The sequence below is a fragment of the Cibotium barometz genome, chromosome 50 (assembly GCF_041138505.1).
Source record: "Cibotium barometz isolate CiBa-2024 chromosome 50, ASM4113850v1, whole genome shotgun sequence".
Lineage (NCBI taxonomy): Eukaryota > Viridiplantae > Streptophyta > Polypodiopsida > Cyatheales > Cibotiaceae > Cibotium > Cibotium barometz.
The window spans coordinates 5103817-5120021 of NC_141095.1; the positions used below are offsets into that span (position 1 = coordinate 5103817).

At 41.0% G+C, this 16205-nt stretch overlaps 1 protein-coding gene across 18 annotated transcripts; it reads left to right on the forward strand.

Annotated features, from left to right (window-relative positions):
• Positions 1-949: 949 nt before the first annotated feature.
• On the forward strand, positions 950-14613 carry LOC147609748 (paired amphipathic helix protein Sin3-like 4). 18 transcript variants are annotated; one of them, XM_086786719.1, is made up of 25 exons: positions 950-1282; positions 1728-2237; positions 2335-2475; positions 2583-2766; positions 2870-2968; positions 3362-3532; positions 3617-3965; positions 4076-4209; positions 4791-4866; positions 4948-4998; positions 5128-5405; positions 5592-5746; positions 5863-5990; positions 6096-6350; positions 8490-9095; positions 9185-9264; positions 9412-10059; positions 10165-10262; positions 10423-10561; positions 10649-10801; positions 10882-11045; positions 11326-11437; positions 11557-11708; positions 12984-13050; positions 14018-14613. In XM_086786719.1, the coding sequence occupies exons 2-25, from the start codon at positions 2167-2169 to the stop codon at positions 14072-14074; spliced, it is 4368 nt and encodes a 1455-aa protein (XP_086642845.1). In that variant the 5' UTR covers positions 950-1282; positions 1728-2166; the 3' UTR covers positions 14075-14613. The 18 variants fall into 18 exon arrangements, 16 of the variants coding, with proteins under 16 accessions (XP_086642845.1, XP_086642849.1, XP_086642854.1 ...); XM_086786723.1 differs by having other exon boundaries at positions 4969-4998; XM_086786720.1 differs by having other exon boundaries at positions 953-1282; positions 1739-2237.
• Positions 14614-16205: the final 1592 nt, after the last annotated feature.

Consider the following 16205-nt stretch of genomic DNA (forward strand, 5'->3'; position numbering starts at 1 on the left):
TAAATATAGTCAAATTAGTGATAATACGATTGTGAAAAAAAACATTTTATTCATGAAATAATTGGGGATTACCAAATTTGGGAAATTGGTCTTTCACTACTCTTTGAATGTAATTTATTGCACTTTCATTTTGCAATGCCTCCTAGCATAGATCCACCACCAGTTTGGCTACATTGGTATGGGAGGGGGTGCATGATGATTCGCCAATCTCACTGCATACATGTGTGTAATCATTGGATAATGGCTTATGAATTATTTAATGGTTTAGATTTATTTGGCCTTATGATCGTCGCTTAGATCATCAACGAGATTTGCGTGAGTTTGAGAATTCTAGTGGGAATAATACATAAGATCTGTACATACTAGACGCGTTGTCGTGCCTTCACCTCATCCTTGTTATGCATGTGCTTTGTGCAATTGCAACCGCACAGTCGGAAGCCACCCACACAGAGAGAGTGAGATTAGGAAATCCTTGCAAGCCCTTCGCTAGCCACGTTAGACCCCTCTCTCTCTTTCATGTAGTAAACACTTATCTTAAGACGAGGAAGATGGGACTATTGATATGTTAACAAAGTAGGAGACGGTGTCTGCATCATCATTGTTTGGTGAGCGTAACCCTCCACCCTCTCAACAGCAACAACGGCAACTTGCAAGCTGCGCCTCCCGCGAGACATCACCAAATCGCATTCAATAGTTGCAATCGTTGGAATTAAAAAAACTATAATTAATAACTAAAAATTTTAATACGTAAGGTTTTTTGATCCTTAGGTTTTTCGATTCAACTAATTAATGAATTTCTTTTATCGCTTATTGTGTGCCCCTGTTCCCCTTAGACAAGTGTAAATGTTGAAACTTTGAAATTGCATTTTGAGGGTTATTTTTGAGGCGAAGAGTTGAATTGCAATTTGAGGTTGAAACTTTGAAATTGCATTTTGAGAGTTATTTTTGAGGTGAAGAGAGAGAGAGACCCTCTCTCTCTCTCTCTCTCTCTCTCTCTCTCTTAGTGGGGGAGTTTTCTCTCTCTTCGGGGTCTTTCTCTTTCGTTCTTAGTCGAACGAAAATTTGCGAACGAACTGCTCTCTCGCTCTCGCTCTCGCTCTCGCTCTCGCTCTCGCTCTCGCCATCGCCACAGCTAAAATAGCACAAAGCTGTGGTCTTCATTTTTTTTACAGGCACTAGCCATCTCCACAACCTCTGTCCGAGATCCCCCCTTTTACTTTGAAGCTCACACTGTGTTGCTGCCATTGTCGGCAACTCTGCAAGACAGGAATTCGAGGCGCGGGTATGTCTCTTTGTTTCCCTCTACTCTCTCTGTTTGTGCTTTATTTTCCCCTTTTTTTTCTTGTCTGCCTGCAAATGGAAATCTCTCTCTCTCTCTCTCTCTCTCTCTCGCTTTTTTACCTTTGTCTATTTTGCATTTTTCTGTGTGATGGCCATGAGGCTAAAAGCTTTCCCTGCACAACTGATTTCTTCTTGTCGTTCGGAGCAGCTTTCCATGCTCTGCTTTACATGTCTCTTTAAGCGAATGATGTTTTTATGTTCTGCTTGGGTTTTCCTCTGCATCAAACTCTCCTGCTGAAATTATCATTTAACGTGTTTGTGATCCAACCATTTTCAGGTCAAAATTGCTGTTGCTTTATGTGTTTTGCTTTTTGGTTCTCACCTGGGTATAATCTCTGCATCTCATTCTGCCCCCTGGACTTTTGCTGGCATATGTTTTTTCAAAGTATTTCTACAGATCAAAGTCACAGCATGTTACCCAAGCCGATGCATTTTGAGGGGAGGGTATGCAGCAAAAGAAACTGCTTTCTTTGGCCATACATCCCATCTGACTAGGGCTGAGGCTGTCCAAAGAAGCTTTTCAGTTCATTTCTCTGAACACAGACCAAAGCCTAATTGTTACGCAGTTGCCAAAGAAGGCTTGGCTTCAGAGAGGCCAAAACAGAATTTGTAAGCGGTTATCAATTTTTAAAGGCTTTGATCTGCACAGACCAGCTTGTTGTTACTCGACACCATGAAGCGTGCCAGAGATGAGAATCGGGCAAGTGGTGGGGCCAAACAAGGATGTAATCCAGAGAAGCCAAAGCCATAATTTGTAAGTGGTTAATCTTCTAAGACTTTGATCCGTACAGACCAGAAGAGCCGCTTGTTGTTACCCTCGACACCATGAAGCGTACCAGAGAAGAGAATGGGACGGGGCCGCAGTCCAAACGGCACACGTCTTCACGCGGAGAAACGTGAGTGCTTTGCCAAGATCTATATTCTGTCATCACAAAGCTTATATGCTATTTATGATGGTGGTGATGGTGTAGAGCTGTATCTTTTGAGACACAGGCCTGTCCCAGCAGCGCAATCTCAGCGTTTAACGACAGATGATGCCCTGGCTTATCTTCAAGCTGTCAAAGACATGTTCAAGGACAAGAAAGGGAAGTATGATGAGTTCCTGGAAGTGATGAAAGACTTCAAAGCACAGAGGTCAGCCTTAAAAGCTTGGTTTTCTTGGATGCTGCTTTCTTGTGGCTTTTATAGGTACCTGCATTTTCTGTGCTTCAAACTGTTTTATTTTTCTTTTGATCCTCCAGGATCAACACCACGGGAGTAATAGCAAGAGTAAAGGATCTGTTTAAAGGTCATCGTGACCTTATACTAGGCTTTAATACCTTTCTTCCAAGAGGCTATGAAATCACACTTCCACCAGATGAAGAATGCCCCAAAAGGCAGCCTGTGGAGTTTGGTCAGGCTATAAGTTATGTTAACAAAATCAAGGTACACAAAATGCCGTCTTACTACCATTTTTTTGGCTCTCTTCTTTTGATTTTTGTCAGTAGTCACATGTTCAGTGACCCTGTTGTAATCTCTCTCTTTGCAGACTAGGTTTCAACAGGATGAGCAAGTCTACAAGGCGTTTTTAGAAATCTTGAATATGTATCGCAAAGGAAACAAATCCATTAGCGAAGTGTATCAGGAGGTCAGAGAGCTTCAACTGGTCTCCTCTTCTTGTTGCTGTCTTGTGTGTTGGTATCAGCTCCATTGGTGATCATTTTGAAAGTTTAACCTGGGCTGGGGAAGATTCAAATCTAAGCTTACCTCTTGTGTTTGTACCCGCTTCTGTGGGGAGGAGAGGGTGTATATGTGTGGCGTGCTGGCTTCTCATTCGGCTGCTAACCAAGCGTCTCCAGGTTCAAGTCATGAATGATATGTGGTTTACGGGCTTAGCTATGATGTTAAATGACTCCTCTCTCTCTCTCTCTCTCTCTCTCTCTTCCCCCCTCCCCCACCCCCCACCAATATTGGCATCAATGTTTAAAGCTTGTGTGGTCAATAGCAAGCTCAGCCAGTTTGCATTGTGTATTGTTTCCAGGTTGCTGCTCTTTTCAAGGAGCATCAGGATCTGCTGGAGGAGTTCACATGTTTTCTCCCAGATTCTAGTGGTGTTGTTCATCCTCTTTCAAGAGGCACAGGAAATTCCGTGGCTCGTAGAGATGAGAAGAGTACAATGATGAGACATCCACAGGTGGAAAAAGCTGTCAAGGTATGAAAAGGCGTATCTAGTTATGTGTTTGTTTTTTTCAGGTCATTAATCGTTTTATTCCTAAATCTTTTCTTTGTGGAGCAGAGGGAAAGAATGTCGAATACACCTCTTGATTGTGATCGTAGCTCAGAGAAACTTACTGATCGAGAGCGGCATGACCGGGTTGCTATTGAGGCTGACAAGGACCACCTAAAGAAGGAGAGAGATTCTAAAGATGAAAAGGAGCAGAAGCAAATAGATAGAGAGGAGAGAGACTCAGAGCAGGAAGAGGATAAAGATCTGGATGCAATGCAGCGGCTGCCAAATAAGCGAAAGTCAGCTCGGAGAGCCGATGAGTTAATTCGCAAGCAATCGCAGGGTGGGGAAGGAGGAGAAGCTATGGTGGGGACTTCTGCCCCCATGTCTTCAATGGAAGAAAAAAAAGTTCCGAAGGGTACGTGCTTAGGCATTATGTTTTGTTCTGTTTCTCAGATGGTCCCTGCATACCGTTTTGTTCTGTTTCTCAGGTAGTCCCTGCATACCATGCAATACTGTTTACTGCAGGTCTTCAGAGGAAGCTTGCGTTTTTTGAGCATGTGAAGAGCAAATTGCGAAGTCGGGAGACTTATCAAGAATTTTTGAAATGCTTAAATTTGTACAGTGAAGAGATAATCACTCGCAAACAACTGCATAGTCTGGTATGCATCAGTGTCAATCTCTTGCAAAGTCCTCAAATACCATCGTGCACGAACACACAAGTAAAGGGTTGCTGGCAAGCTCACCATTCAACCATAGCTTCATCGTCGGAGCTTTCTGGAGTCTGAGGCTAGATGCAGATTGACTGCTCAGGTCACCCAAACCCTGATGTCCCATACTACTAGAGAAGATCACTATCCAAGTGTGTGGTTAGAGCTTGGTAATGGCTTGATCTGGGTCCTGTTTTCATAGGATTCCTCCTGACTGGAGATGCCTGATTATGAGCAGTCCACTTGCTTATATAGGCTTGAAGCCAGTAACAAAAGCATGCTGAAGTCAGTTAACAATGAGCGCATTGAATTATTAGCCCAACCTCATTTATAAAGCCAGTCTAGTATGTTCTTTAGGCACATAACATAAGTCAGCCTTAGAGGCTGCTCCCTTTTTCTTCCACTAAGTGTTCCTTTGCAGAATTAAAAGTAGTTAAATTGATTTTAAAGGCTTTTTTTTGGAAGTTTTATTACATTATTCTTGCCTCTATCAGATGTTAAATTGAACTGACAAAGTTCAAGACTGTTTCCAGGTTGATGGTGTTTTGGGGAAATTTCCAGAATTAGTTGAAGGTTTCAACGACTTTCTTGCTCACTGTGAAAGCAATGGTATGAGCACCTTTATTTTAGCATTATAGTGCTTGAAAGTAGAGACTGAACTTTTGGTGCTGAGTCTTGCACTGACTCCAGGCACGTTTTTTTTGGTATCAGAGGGTTACCTTGCCAATCTTGTCAGCAAAAGTAAGATCTGCTAGTGGCTACGTATTCTATCAATCACTAGGAAAGGATGTTTTAGCTCTGCATTTGCAGATTTTTTTGGTGTCTTCAGCTGTCTGGGTTTCTAACTTTTGTATTCCCAATGCCATTCAGAGCTGGGGGATGGACCACTCTTGAAACCAAAGGTAGAAAGAGACAGAGAGAAGGACAGAGAAAGAGAGAAGGAAAGAGGCAGGGAGGAAGACAGGGGTGAACATGGAAGAGACATGGAAAAGGAGAAAGAGAGAGACAAGCATCTCCCCAGAGAGGTGCCCAGTCACAAAGCCTCAATGGGAACCAACAGAGAAAAGTATATGGCTAAACCTATATCTGAGCTAGACCTATCAAATTGTGAGCAGTGCACGCCAAGCTACCGACTTTTACCTAAGAGTGTAAGTCACAATTTTTTTCTGTGATTGGAGTGTGGAAGCTTTTTTGCTTGGCTTATAAGCCTTTAGGTGTACCACTTACTTGCACTTGGTAAGTCAATGGTGGTGTGCAAGTGTGCATCTATATTTGGATTGTAGACCATCTATGCACATTTGACACACTGCATCTGCCTTTGTTTTTTTTCACAGTATCCAAAACCAATGGTCAGTTATCGCAAACCTTTGGCACATGAGGTGCTTAATGATACCTGGGTCTCTGTCACTTCTGGAAGTGAAGATTATTCGTTCAAGCATATGAGGAGAAATCAGTATGAGGAAAGCTTGTTTCGATGTGAAGATGATAGGTATATATCAATGCTTTATCCATCAACTTGCTGCTTTGTTCTTACGTGATAGAATCTCATCATCAGTGGTTGTAGTAGCTCTGCAAGAGATCATTTATGTGGATCTATTTTATCAGGTTTGAGCTGGATATGCTGCTGGAATCTACTGCTATCACAGCAAAACGCATGGAGGAACTATTAGAAAAGATGCAGGAAGCAAACACTAAACAAGATGGTCAAGTTCACCTTGATGATTACTTAACAGGTGGCTATGTCCAGATATTGTATCACTGTTAGGGAACAAACCCTCCCTCCCCCATCTGCACCTCCCCTTTGCCTAGAATGCTGAAACATGTTTCATGTGATGTAGCTATCAATATCCGATGTGTTGAGCGCATATATGGAGACCATGGCCTTGATGTCATTGATTTGTTGCGCAAGAATGCTGCTGTGGCATTACCTGTTATTCTCAGTCGTCTGAAGCAGAAGCGAGAGGAGTGGTCAAAATGTAAAGAAGACATGAACAAAGTCTGGGCAGAAGTTTATGCAAAAAATTATCACAAGTCATTGGATCACCGCAGTTTCTACTTCAAGCAACAAGATAAGAAGAGTCTCAGTGTGAAAGGTAATCATTATTATTATTTGTTTTACTCTTCTGCTAAGGATAGCTTAACTGCGACTTTTTGTTGACCTTTCAGTCTTGATCACGTTATGTAATTGTTTCAAGGGATCTTAGGTCATGTGCTCTAGGTGCTCAAGCCCTAGTGTACATATTCCAATTTTGGTGTTGCTCATTGATTGTGTAGCTCAAGCCTCGATATTGCTACATAGGTATTGTGCTTGATAAGGCAGGGAGAGTGGGCTTGATAAGGCAGTGGCATAATGATGGCAAACATGAGTAGAATGTGTGGCTTTTACATTTAAATGAGGTGGATACATGTATGCACATGCATCAAGGTCTGTCGGATGATCTTTCATCAGAGGTCATGTTTTTATATATAAATATATATGTATATATGTATGTATGTATCAACTAGCTTTAGGCCCAACATCCTCCCGTAGTTATCATTTTTCACTGCCCATGCCCGTAGGAGATGCCGCTTGATAAGGCAGGGAGAGTGGGCTTGATAAGGCAGTGGCATAATGGTGGCAAACATGAGTAGAATGTGTGGCTTTTACATTTAAATGAGGTGGATACATGTATGCACATGCATCAAGGTCTGTCGGATGATCTTTCATCAGAGGTCATGTTTTTATATATAATTATATATGTATATATGTATGTATGTGTCAACTAGCCTTAGGCCCAACATCCTCCCGTAGTTATCATTTTAAATTGCCCATGCCCGTAGGCGATGCTGCTGAGGAAGCACGTTGTGGGGTTTTGAACCCAGGACCTCCTGGTCCGAGACAAATACCTTTACCATTTAAATGGCTAGGATGGGAAGACGTTTTATGATGGACAAATTTTGCACCTCTTCACGCAATGCACAATTGTACACAGCAAGTTCCTTACTTTAATAGTGTGGTTTGGGTAGAGTAGGACCTTGGACACAGATGATGGGTCATTCATTAGTGGATCTTTGCATCCCACCTTGGTAGGAACATACATGTACATTGTTCCATTGTTCCTTGGTATCCAATCTCTTTAATCATAAATGCATCCATTCTTTGCTTGGGGAGTGTGTGTGCACAAGAGTTGGGGGTTTAGGCTGCCTAAATGGCAGCCTGATTTGTTAGGCTTGCGGACTCTACCAGGGGTTAGTTTCGGGTGTGTCCCAAACAAGGTTCTTACTCAATCAAAAGCTAGTATCATTTCCAACCCTCTTGCACCCCGCATTTCGTGGCTGGCTCTGTTGTTTCAGTTTGCAGCCCGTCTTAGCTCTCTAGATGTGTAGCATGAGCCTTTCAAAGCTCTAATACGAGTCTTGTATGGGAAGGGAAGAGTTGATATTTGGTAGAGCACTTGCAGTATATGTTTAGGAAAGGGGAAAGGGAGGTACCATGAAGGCATTATGCACTAGCCATAAGAGTAGGGGCATGAGACACAAATTAATTAATATTGTCATTTAAGATATAAGTACTCTTATAAAGGCACTCTAAAGAGGGCCATGACAGCTAGGCAATCAGAGGAAACGGCTACCAATAAAAAATACATCATTGACTTTCAATGACTTGTTGGAACCATATGATAAATGCACATGTATTACGTGTTGTGAAGATTTTTTCAAGATTAGCCTCACAATCACTATCAGGTTGATTGGTCTTTTGTAAATTGGCCTCATAGCCCATTGTGCCTTTCTGCAGACTGGTTTTCTTCACTCTCAGTTCTCATGAGTCTCCTTTGCAAGCATCTCTTCTATTGCTTGTTCATTAACTTTATGATTGTGTATGGCCAAAAGTTTATGGCCATCACAAGTAGACTCCCATGAAGCCTAGGTTTCATTGTCAGGCTTGATAAGCTTGTAAATTTACCTTGCTCACTCAAGTTTGTATGTATGCATGCTTGAAAATGACATAAACATAAAACCTTATCACAGTCACAAGTATTGGGGTATATAGTTGTTCCAGGGCTGCTGGTGGACCATATCACATATATTTGTTGGCAAGACACTTCGTGTGTTTTTTACCCATGGTGATGACAGACTCTTGATTGCTACCATACACATTTTAGTTATATATGTGTTGCGCTGTCTCAAATCAAATCTAATTCTGATGATAAGACATAATGAAAGAAACTAATGGTTTCTCTTGTTTTCAACAGCACTCTTGGCAGAGATCAAAGAGATCAATGATAACAAGAGAAAAGATGATGATTTTATTCTCTCTACAGCAGCTGGAAATAGGCGGCCACTTATTCCTGACCTGGAATTTGAGTATCCTGAGCCTGGTGTAAATGAGGACCTATATCAGATAATCAAGCATTCAGCTGATGAAATGTGCACTACAATGGAACAGTCAGATAAAATTATGCGGCTATGGACAGCGTTTTTTGAACCAATATTCGGGGTGCCCTCTCGATCTCATGATGCTGAGGACACTGAAGAGGTATCAAAAGGCAAGCCTGCAAAGTTTCAAGAAACTGGACCAAGAAAGAGTGAAATTGAGAGCACTGCTGCCAAAAGGGATGAGAAGGGCGTGACCGTGGAAATGGAAATCAAGAAGCCTTTTTCAAATGAAAAAAATGAGGTAGTAAGAACTGAAAAATCTGGCTCAAGTGCAGCTGCTTATAGAACTGAGGAGAATACATCAATGGCTTCCGGTACAGATGAAATGAAGATTGATAGCTCTGCGTGTGGTGGTTTTAGAAATGATTCAATATTAGCAGCAAACCCTCAACAAGAGCAGGCACACGTTGCAGCATATGCAGGTATTGCAATACATTTATTTTTGTTCTCTATTACTTGGTGAAACTAAAATCTTCTTACTCATTTAGATGTTTGTCATTATTATCTCCAGTTGCCACAACATCAACCCTGGGTCAGGCATGTCCTGATAGATTAAATGATAAAAGTACAAAAGAGAGAGAGTCTTCTGAGGTAGGTTTTTGTTTTCAATGCTTTGTATTTTGCAAGCTGGCAAAGCTGTATCCTTTGAAATCTTTTTTTTTTGGTTGATTTGCTACAAGCTAAAGATATGGACTTTCTGGGGCTTTTCTCTTTATTTAGAATCCAATCCGATTGCAGGATTCAGATAGAAGGTTAACCGAGTCAAAAAGAGAGAAGGAGATGTCAGATGTCAAGGCTGATCCTGCACGAATGTCCCTGAATGGGAGGATAGAAAGAGAAGAGGGTGAACTGTCACCCTCTCCAGAAGCAGAGGAAAGGCTTACTGAAAATCATGGGTCTGGAGTGGCATTGATGGGCAACCAAGCAGTGGTAAAGCAAGGTGGTGTTGCTAACCATGGTTTTGGTGGGCATATAGAAGAGGATGAAGAGATGGAATGTGATGGGAAGGGTGAAGGTGAACATGATGCAGATGCTGATGATGAAGGAGAAGAAAGTGCACCAAAATCAAGTGACGATAGTGAGAATCCATCAGAAGCCGGTGAGGAGGCTTCTGGTTCCGAGTCTGGAAATGCAGATGATTCACATGAGGATCATGAGGAGGAGGATGATGAACACGAAGGTAAGAATGAGAGTGAGGGTGAGGCTGAAGGAATGGCTGATGCTGAAGGTGAAGGGATATCCCTGGCATCTTCAGAGAAGTTGCTGCTCTCGTGCATTCCCCTGGCAGCTCATGGTCCTTCCATTGTTTCCAACTGTGCCTCAAACATTGACTCCACAGTGTTTTATGGCAACGACACTTTATATGTCCTTTTTAGACTCCACCAGGTGATTTATAGGTCCAATAATAAAGCATTCAGTTGCTTCTCTTTGATGGTTCTTTTTTGTGCCTTCAGGGGTGATTGTTGGAAATTAATGGACTTGCCTGTGCAGGCACTATATGAGCGTGTGCATGCTGCCAAGGTCCATGCTATAGCAGCTGAAGAGAAACAAAAACCTCCCGAGGATCATTCTTCTGAGCTTTATCGCAAGTAATCACCCCCTTCCTCAACCACCACCCATGTGCACGCACCCACGCATGCATAGGATATTGAGTAGCACGTTATACAAGCTTATGGATCTACAAAGTTTGAAACATAGCCTTCTGTATTGTTATGGTAATTTGAAGCATATTCGCTTTTCAAAATCCAGATTTATGCAAGTTTTATACAGTCTTTTGGATGGAACTATTGATAATGCCAAGTTCGAGGATGATTGCCGAGCAATAATTGGAACACAGTCATATGTCCTTTTCACCATGGATAAGCTTATTTTTAAGCTGGTTAAACAGGTAGTTGACATGCACAAGCACTTTGAGACAGGTTTGTTATGAAACAGTGGCTCTTGAATGCTGAATTGTTGTGTCCTTCTATGCCAGCTTCAATCCATTGCATCCGATGAGATGGCAAACAAACTACTTGCTTTGCATACTTATGAGAAATCTCGTGCTCCTGGCGGTTTTATAGACGCTGTTTACCATGCAAATGCTTCTACGCTCTTGCAGGATGAAACCATCTACAGATTTGAGCATGTAAGAAGTCCTTAATATTTGAGAAAACTCCAGAAGTTTTAAGGGTACTTTTATAAGCATTGACTTGCATTGACTTTCAGAGACCAAACCCGAGTCAGCTGTTTATCCAGCTTATGGAGGGTGGTGCAGAGAAGCTGGAAGCTGCTGCAAATGCCATAGAATCAACTTTCTTCAACTATCTGAATGATTTCTTATTTGCAGCTCCTGATGTGCACTATCAGCAGCCCCCTATTTTCTTGAAAAGGTATCTTTTTTTACATGGTTGTCTCTTGAATGAGTTTTTATATATATGTTGCTCTGCCATTAGCACCTGCAATGGCAGTAGGTTTCTAGTATAAAAGCTAGCCAGCTTTGAGGTTCATGTAATGTATAGAAATGGGAAAAGCTGGCTTGGCTTGTGCATGATGTGAATGTTCCTAGAGAGTAAGAGTTGTGTATCTGTCTTTTATGTAGAAGCTGCACTTTGTAAAGTTGCTGGTACGTAATGTGGCATTGTTGTATTATGTGCGCAATGCTCAAAACAGAAACAAGCTTTGCTGTGCTGAAGATGACGAACACATGGCAATGGCCAAGTCTATGCATAATGTGTTTGTTGCAAATGGCTTGGAATGCAAGATATCGTGCAAAACATCTAAGGTGTGATGAGGATCTCAGTTCTCTTACAGTTAATGCTTAGCAGCTTCTTCTTAAGAGTGATTTCTTTGATGCATTTTTGTGCTGATTCATGGTATATTGGATGCTTGCTACCTGTGAAGGTTTCATATGTTTTAGACACGGAAGACTTGCTCCTCCGGAGGAAGAGAAAGAGAGGGGATAGTGACAGTATTCTCTTTGATAACTTCATCAGCAGGAGGGTGCTTAAGTTCCACAGGTGGATTGATAGCCATTACAACCAGAAAAAGGACAGGTAGTACAGAACAAACGATTCTCTTCTGTAAGCTGTCTGCTTGATCTCTGTCCTGTAATCTCCTAACGATCAGTTTTGACCTGGTGCCATGCACAATCTCACTGTTAACACATGGTGCTATGTGAGATGGCTTTGGATATCAATCATCTCAAGTCCATCTTCTTGCCTTAAGTTGTGACATCCTCATGACTCCTTGGGCCAAGCAATGCCACTGATTTCACGATACACACAACCTCATTGGTTTTTTGTTGGAAAGGTCCTAACCATACTCAACAGTTGTTGGCAGTAGTCCATAAGCACAAACACATTCATGATGGCCTTCCTGCCTTCTGCCTTAATTTGCTTGCTTAATACGTGGTGGTTAGTCTTATCACTAAGCATCGCATCATTTTGAGATGTTCTGGTCAGCAGATGCAAAATCATGTGTTGCATCATCTTTATTTTGTGACAACAGCGCTTTTAGTATGGCTCCTTGAGCATTCACAATGGGCTATCTAGTTATAGTTTTAAGATGCATAGAGATAGAATTTTGCAAGTTGATAAATTAGGTTATAATCTTTTTTTTTTCTGGCTTAAAAATAAAAAAGACGATGATAGGGATTTATTAGGTCTTTGAACCTTGAAGATGCCTTTTATAGGGTAGATTTATTTCTAAATATGCGCACAGAATTCTTGTGGCTAGTATTTTAGTGGTTGCAAACTACTATTTCTTTACGCATGAATTTGAATTAATGTGGGCATGATTCTGAGCATTAGCAGACTGAAGGGCAGATTTAAAGGTAGAATCAGATCAGATGGGAGCAGATTTGACAGCCCAATATATGGCGTACACCCATAAATGCTTAGGATCTGCACGCATAGGTGGGTCATTTTTTGGGACAACACAATTAATGATATCTATAATAGTATTCTTGGGTCTGAGAAATTATGGCTGACCAAAAAATGACCAGCCTCTGAAAAATAGGCAGTTAAGGAATCAGATGAGATGACCATATGCTGGTATTTGCAAGTGGCAATATTCAGAGCATCAGAGGCAAGTTGTGGGCTAGAAGAAGGGCGTTCCCAAGTAGCCAGTTTCTTTCTTCTTCAAACAAGTACCCTTTGTCATGCATTTTATTACCAACGCATACCCGAAAACCTATAAAGTGTATGGTATATTCATACTTAATAGAAGTCTCTTTTCTGCAAAAAAAGAAAAAGAAAACCTATAAACAGGTAGTCAAGGGAACATATGAGATCATCCATATGCTGATATTTGCAAGTGTCAATCTTCAGAGCAGCAGAGGCAAGTTGCGGGTTAGAAGAAAGGGCACTCCCAAGTAGCCAGTTTAGCCCAGGAATGGTAAGTAGCCTTTTGTCATGCATTTTTATCACAGCACAACCAGATGTAGTCGGATCTCTTACAGATGTGTGTTTTATCTATTGTATGCTTTATCCATGCAATATACACTAGTTAAGGTCCATGCTACACTGGTATCATGGCTCTAGGTCACCTAGGCTAGCTAGCAACCAGGTGTGCGTTACTTGTAGCTAGCTTTAGGTTCATGTGTGTTAGACGATGTACGCTACAGCGATTACGGATGGACCAGGGAATGAGACACAGGCGAGCTGTGACCACATATTTTCTAATGGCAGACATGGAACGTGGTCTGAAGCTGGAGACCTACTGCTAGTGTCAATTAAAGACTTGGGAGCAGACGACCTAAGCTATGATTTCCATGATGCAATTACTCTGAGTGGGATGACAATTCCTGAAAGTATTGGGAGAATCTGTTGGCATAGTGTGTAGGTGAAATTTACTGCGGTAAATCCGCTGAGCTTGTTTGTGCCTCAAGGGCAGTGGAAGCACATTCAGGGTGATTCACTTGCCATCTTGAAACAGCAAGAAACCTTTCTCTGCATCCTGAGCAATGGTCCCTACTGTGAGGGTTACCTCATCAGCCTCTGTGTTACAGGCCCCTCCCACCTCTTCTCTTCCTTTCCCCTGTCAACAGTGTTTTCACCAGCCCTGGATGGAATGGAGTTTCTCTTTCTACCTTTTTTGATCTATCATTTTCCATCAGCTAAACAGGCGTTATGGCAGTTATATTTTAGCTTCCTAATAGAAGGTTTTTTTCCTTTGAAAAGAAAATTTTATGTAACTGTATGGAAACCACTTCGAAGAGTGGAACACACAAAGCAGCATTAAGTTTTCTTGTTATTAATTCACTATGAATAGTTGCGGGTCCATGAAAATGTTATGCATATTGTTTGCCAGCATGTTTTCTAACAAAGTTACTCTACATGAATGTGACTGCTGCTTTGAACAGATGACACTAGAGGGATCGACCACTGCAAATTATAATGGTGGAAGTATCCTGAACTAAGCCTTCTCTTCATTTGTACCATACCATTAAACCTGAGGAGACTGTAGATGCTGGAATGCTTTCTCAATCTAGACACTGAAAATATAGGAATACAAAGCACAGCTTTGGAAGAGGTTTCTTTCCCCCAGCTCTTGATTTGGGAATTTGATTGTATTACGTCCGTGCATGCTCCCTGTAAAGGCTGCTGGTTGACGTGTCTGACAAGGGCACAAAGTTCAATCTGGCAGACTTTGTGGTAATCTTCTCAAGGTTAAGGTTTTGTAAGGATATCAAAGTTTCATTGTCAAGTAACTGATTGTAAAGTGAGAAGCAAGTTGCAAGTTTAGCACAGCTTGATCACATTTCCGTGGAAGTCCTTTTCTTAGTAGGAAGATGAGCCTACACTTGCAGTTGCTTACTCAGATACATCAAAGCAAGGGTAGGAGAGCTGGATGCTATACCATTTTCTGTGAACACGCACACTCGTGTGTGTGGAAACAGTACTTAACATATAATACATTTTTCTTCTTATAATATAATACAATCCTCATTTTTGCCTGAGAGTCTGTGTGTGATCTCTCTCTCTCTCTCTCTCTCTCTCTGTGTTGCTCTCTCCCCTCCCCTGAGTGGTAATGTGCATAAGGAGTGAGTAGGAAAAGCTTGCCTCTAGCCTGCTCTATTCTCTATTTTCTATTCACTACTCTTGTCTCCTCTCTACTTTCTTGCACAATTAGGACATAGCATGGTGACAACCACTTTGTGGAGAATACCAGACAGCTCTACACAATGTTGGGGCTTGCAAAAGAAAGAAAGCATCAAAATCTATAAAAGAACGTCTTTGTAAATAACAAGACAAATATCGGGAAGATTGAACTTACATACAAAAAAATTGGCCAAATGTATTTCAGTCAACAAAAAACTTAAGATTGCAATACTTAATGGAATGAAAGATGATAAGTCTACAAATCATTTAGAAATTACATAAATTCTTTAAATTCTACACGTATTAGAGGTTGCAAAATCTAAATTCAAATCCTACAAAAGAAATATTTGTTGAGATTTAAAGTATCTAAAATGCCAAAAGAATAATAATGCCTGAATTCTTAATTTTTTTAAAAAAACATATCGGGAAGATTGAACTTACATACAAAAAAATTGGCCAAATGTATTTCAGTCAACAAAAAACTTCTAGATTGCAATACTTAATGGAATGAAAGATGATAAGTCTACAAATCATTTAGAAATTACATAAATTCTTTAAATTCTACACGTATTAGAGGTTGCAAAATCTAAATTCAAATTACAAAAGAAATATTTGTTGAGATTTAAAGTATCTAAAATGCCAAAAGAATAATAATGCCTGAGTTCTTAAATTTTTTTAAAAAACATACTTTTCAACATATGATGTAGAACCACAGTGAAATGAGTATTTTTTCTCAATTTTTTTTTAAATAAAAGCCATACGTTCCAACATAGAATACAGAACTACATTTACTGAAGTTTATTCACAAATGATCAAAAGATTTCTAATAATAAGTTAAAATATGGGGATCCCACCTAATAAGCTCTTGTGAATCCACATGAAAAATGCCAATGTTTTATAAAACCTTTCATCCGTGGCTTTCACTGCTTGGGCCCTTTACTGCCTTGCCTCGTGGTGAGCTTTTCTCTCAAGCTTTTATACTTCTTTTGACATTCCCTGGCTTTCTCAAGAATAGCTTGGTGCATCCGGCCTTCGTTTGGTGGTGGTCCGCACAGATGAATGTTAGCTCCTTGTGGAAATACATGGCCTAGCAGTACGTATGTTGGTGTGGCCATGTCGATTGCAAAACCAGAAAGGAGGATTATTAGTGTAGAAGGCTGGATTTTTTTTTTTGGGAAGAGTTTGGGCGCAGTAAACAAATTCATGTGGAAGTGCGGTGATGGAAGGATTTTTATAGTTTTATAGCGATGCGAAGAATTAGGCAGTGGAGCGCATGTGATTACGGAGAGCCCTCGTCCCCAATTCCTAGCCAAAATAGGCCAGGTGGAGTGTCTTCTTGCAATTTCTTCTTCCGTGCGTTTTGTGAGAGAGAACCACTGTGAAGATTGATTTTTTCTTGCCTTCATCTAGGCATTGAGAGCTATCCCTTCATCCCTTTGGAAAAGAGCA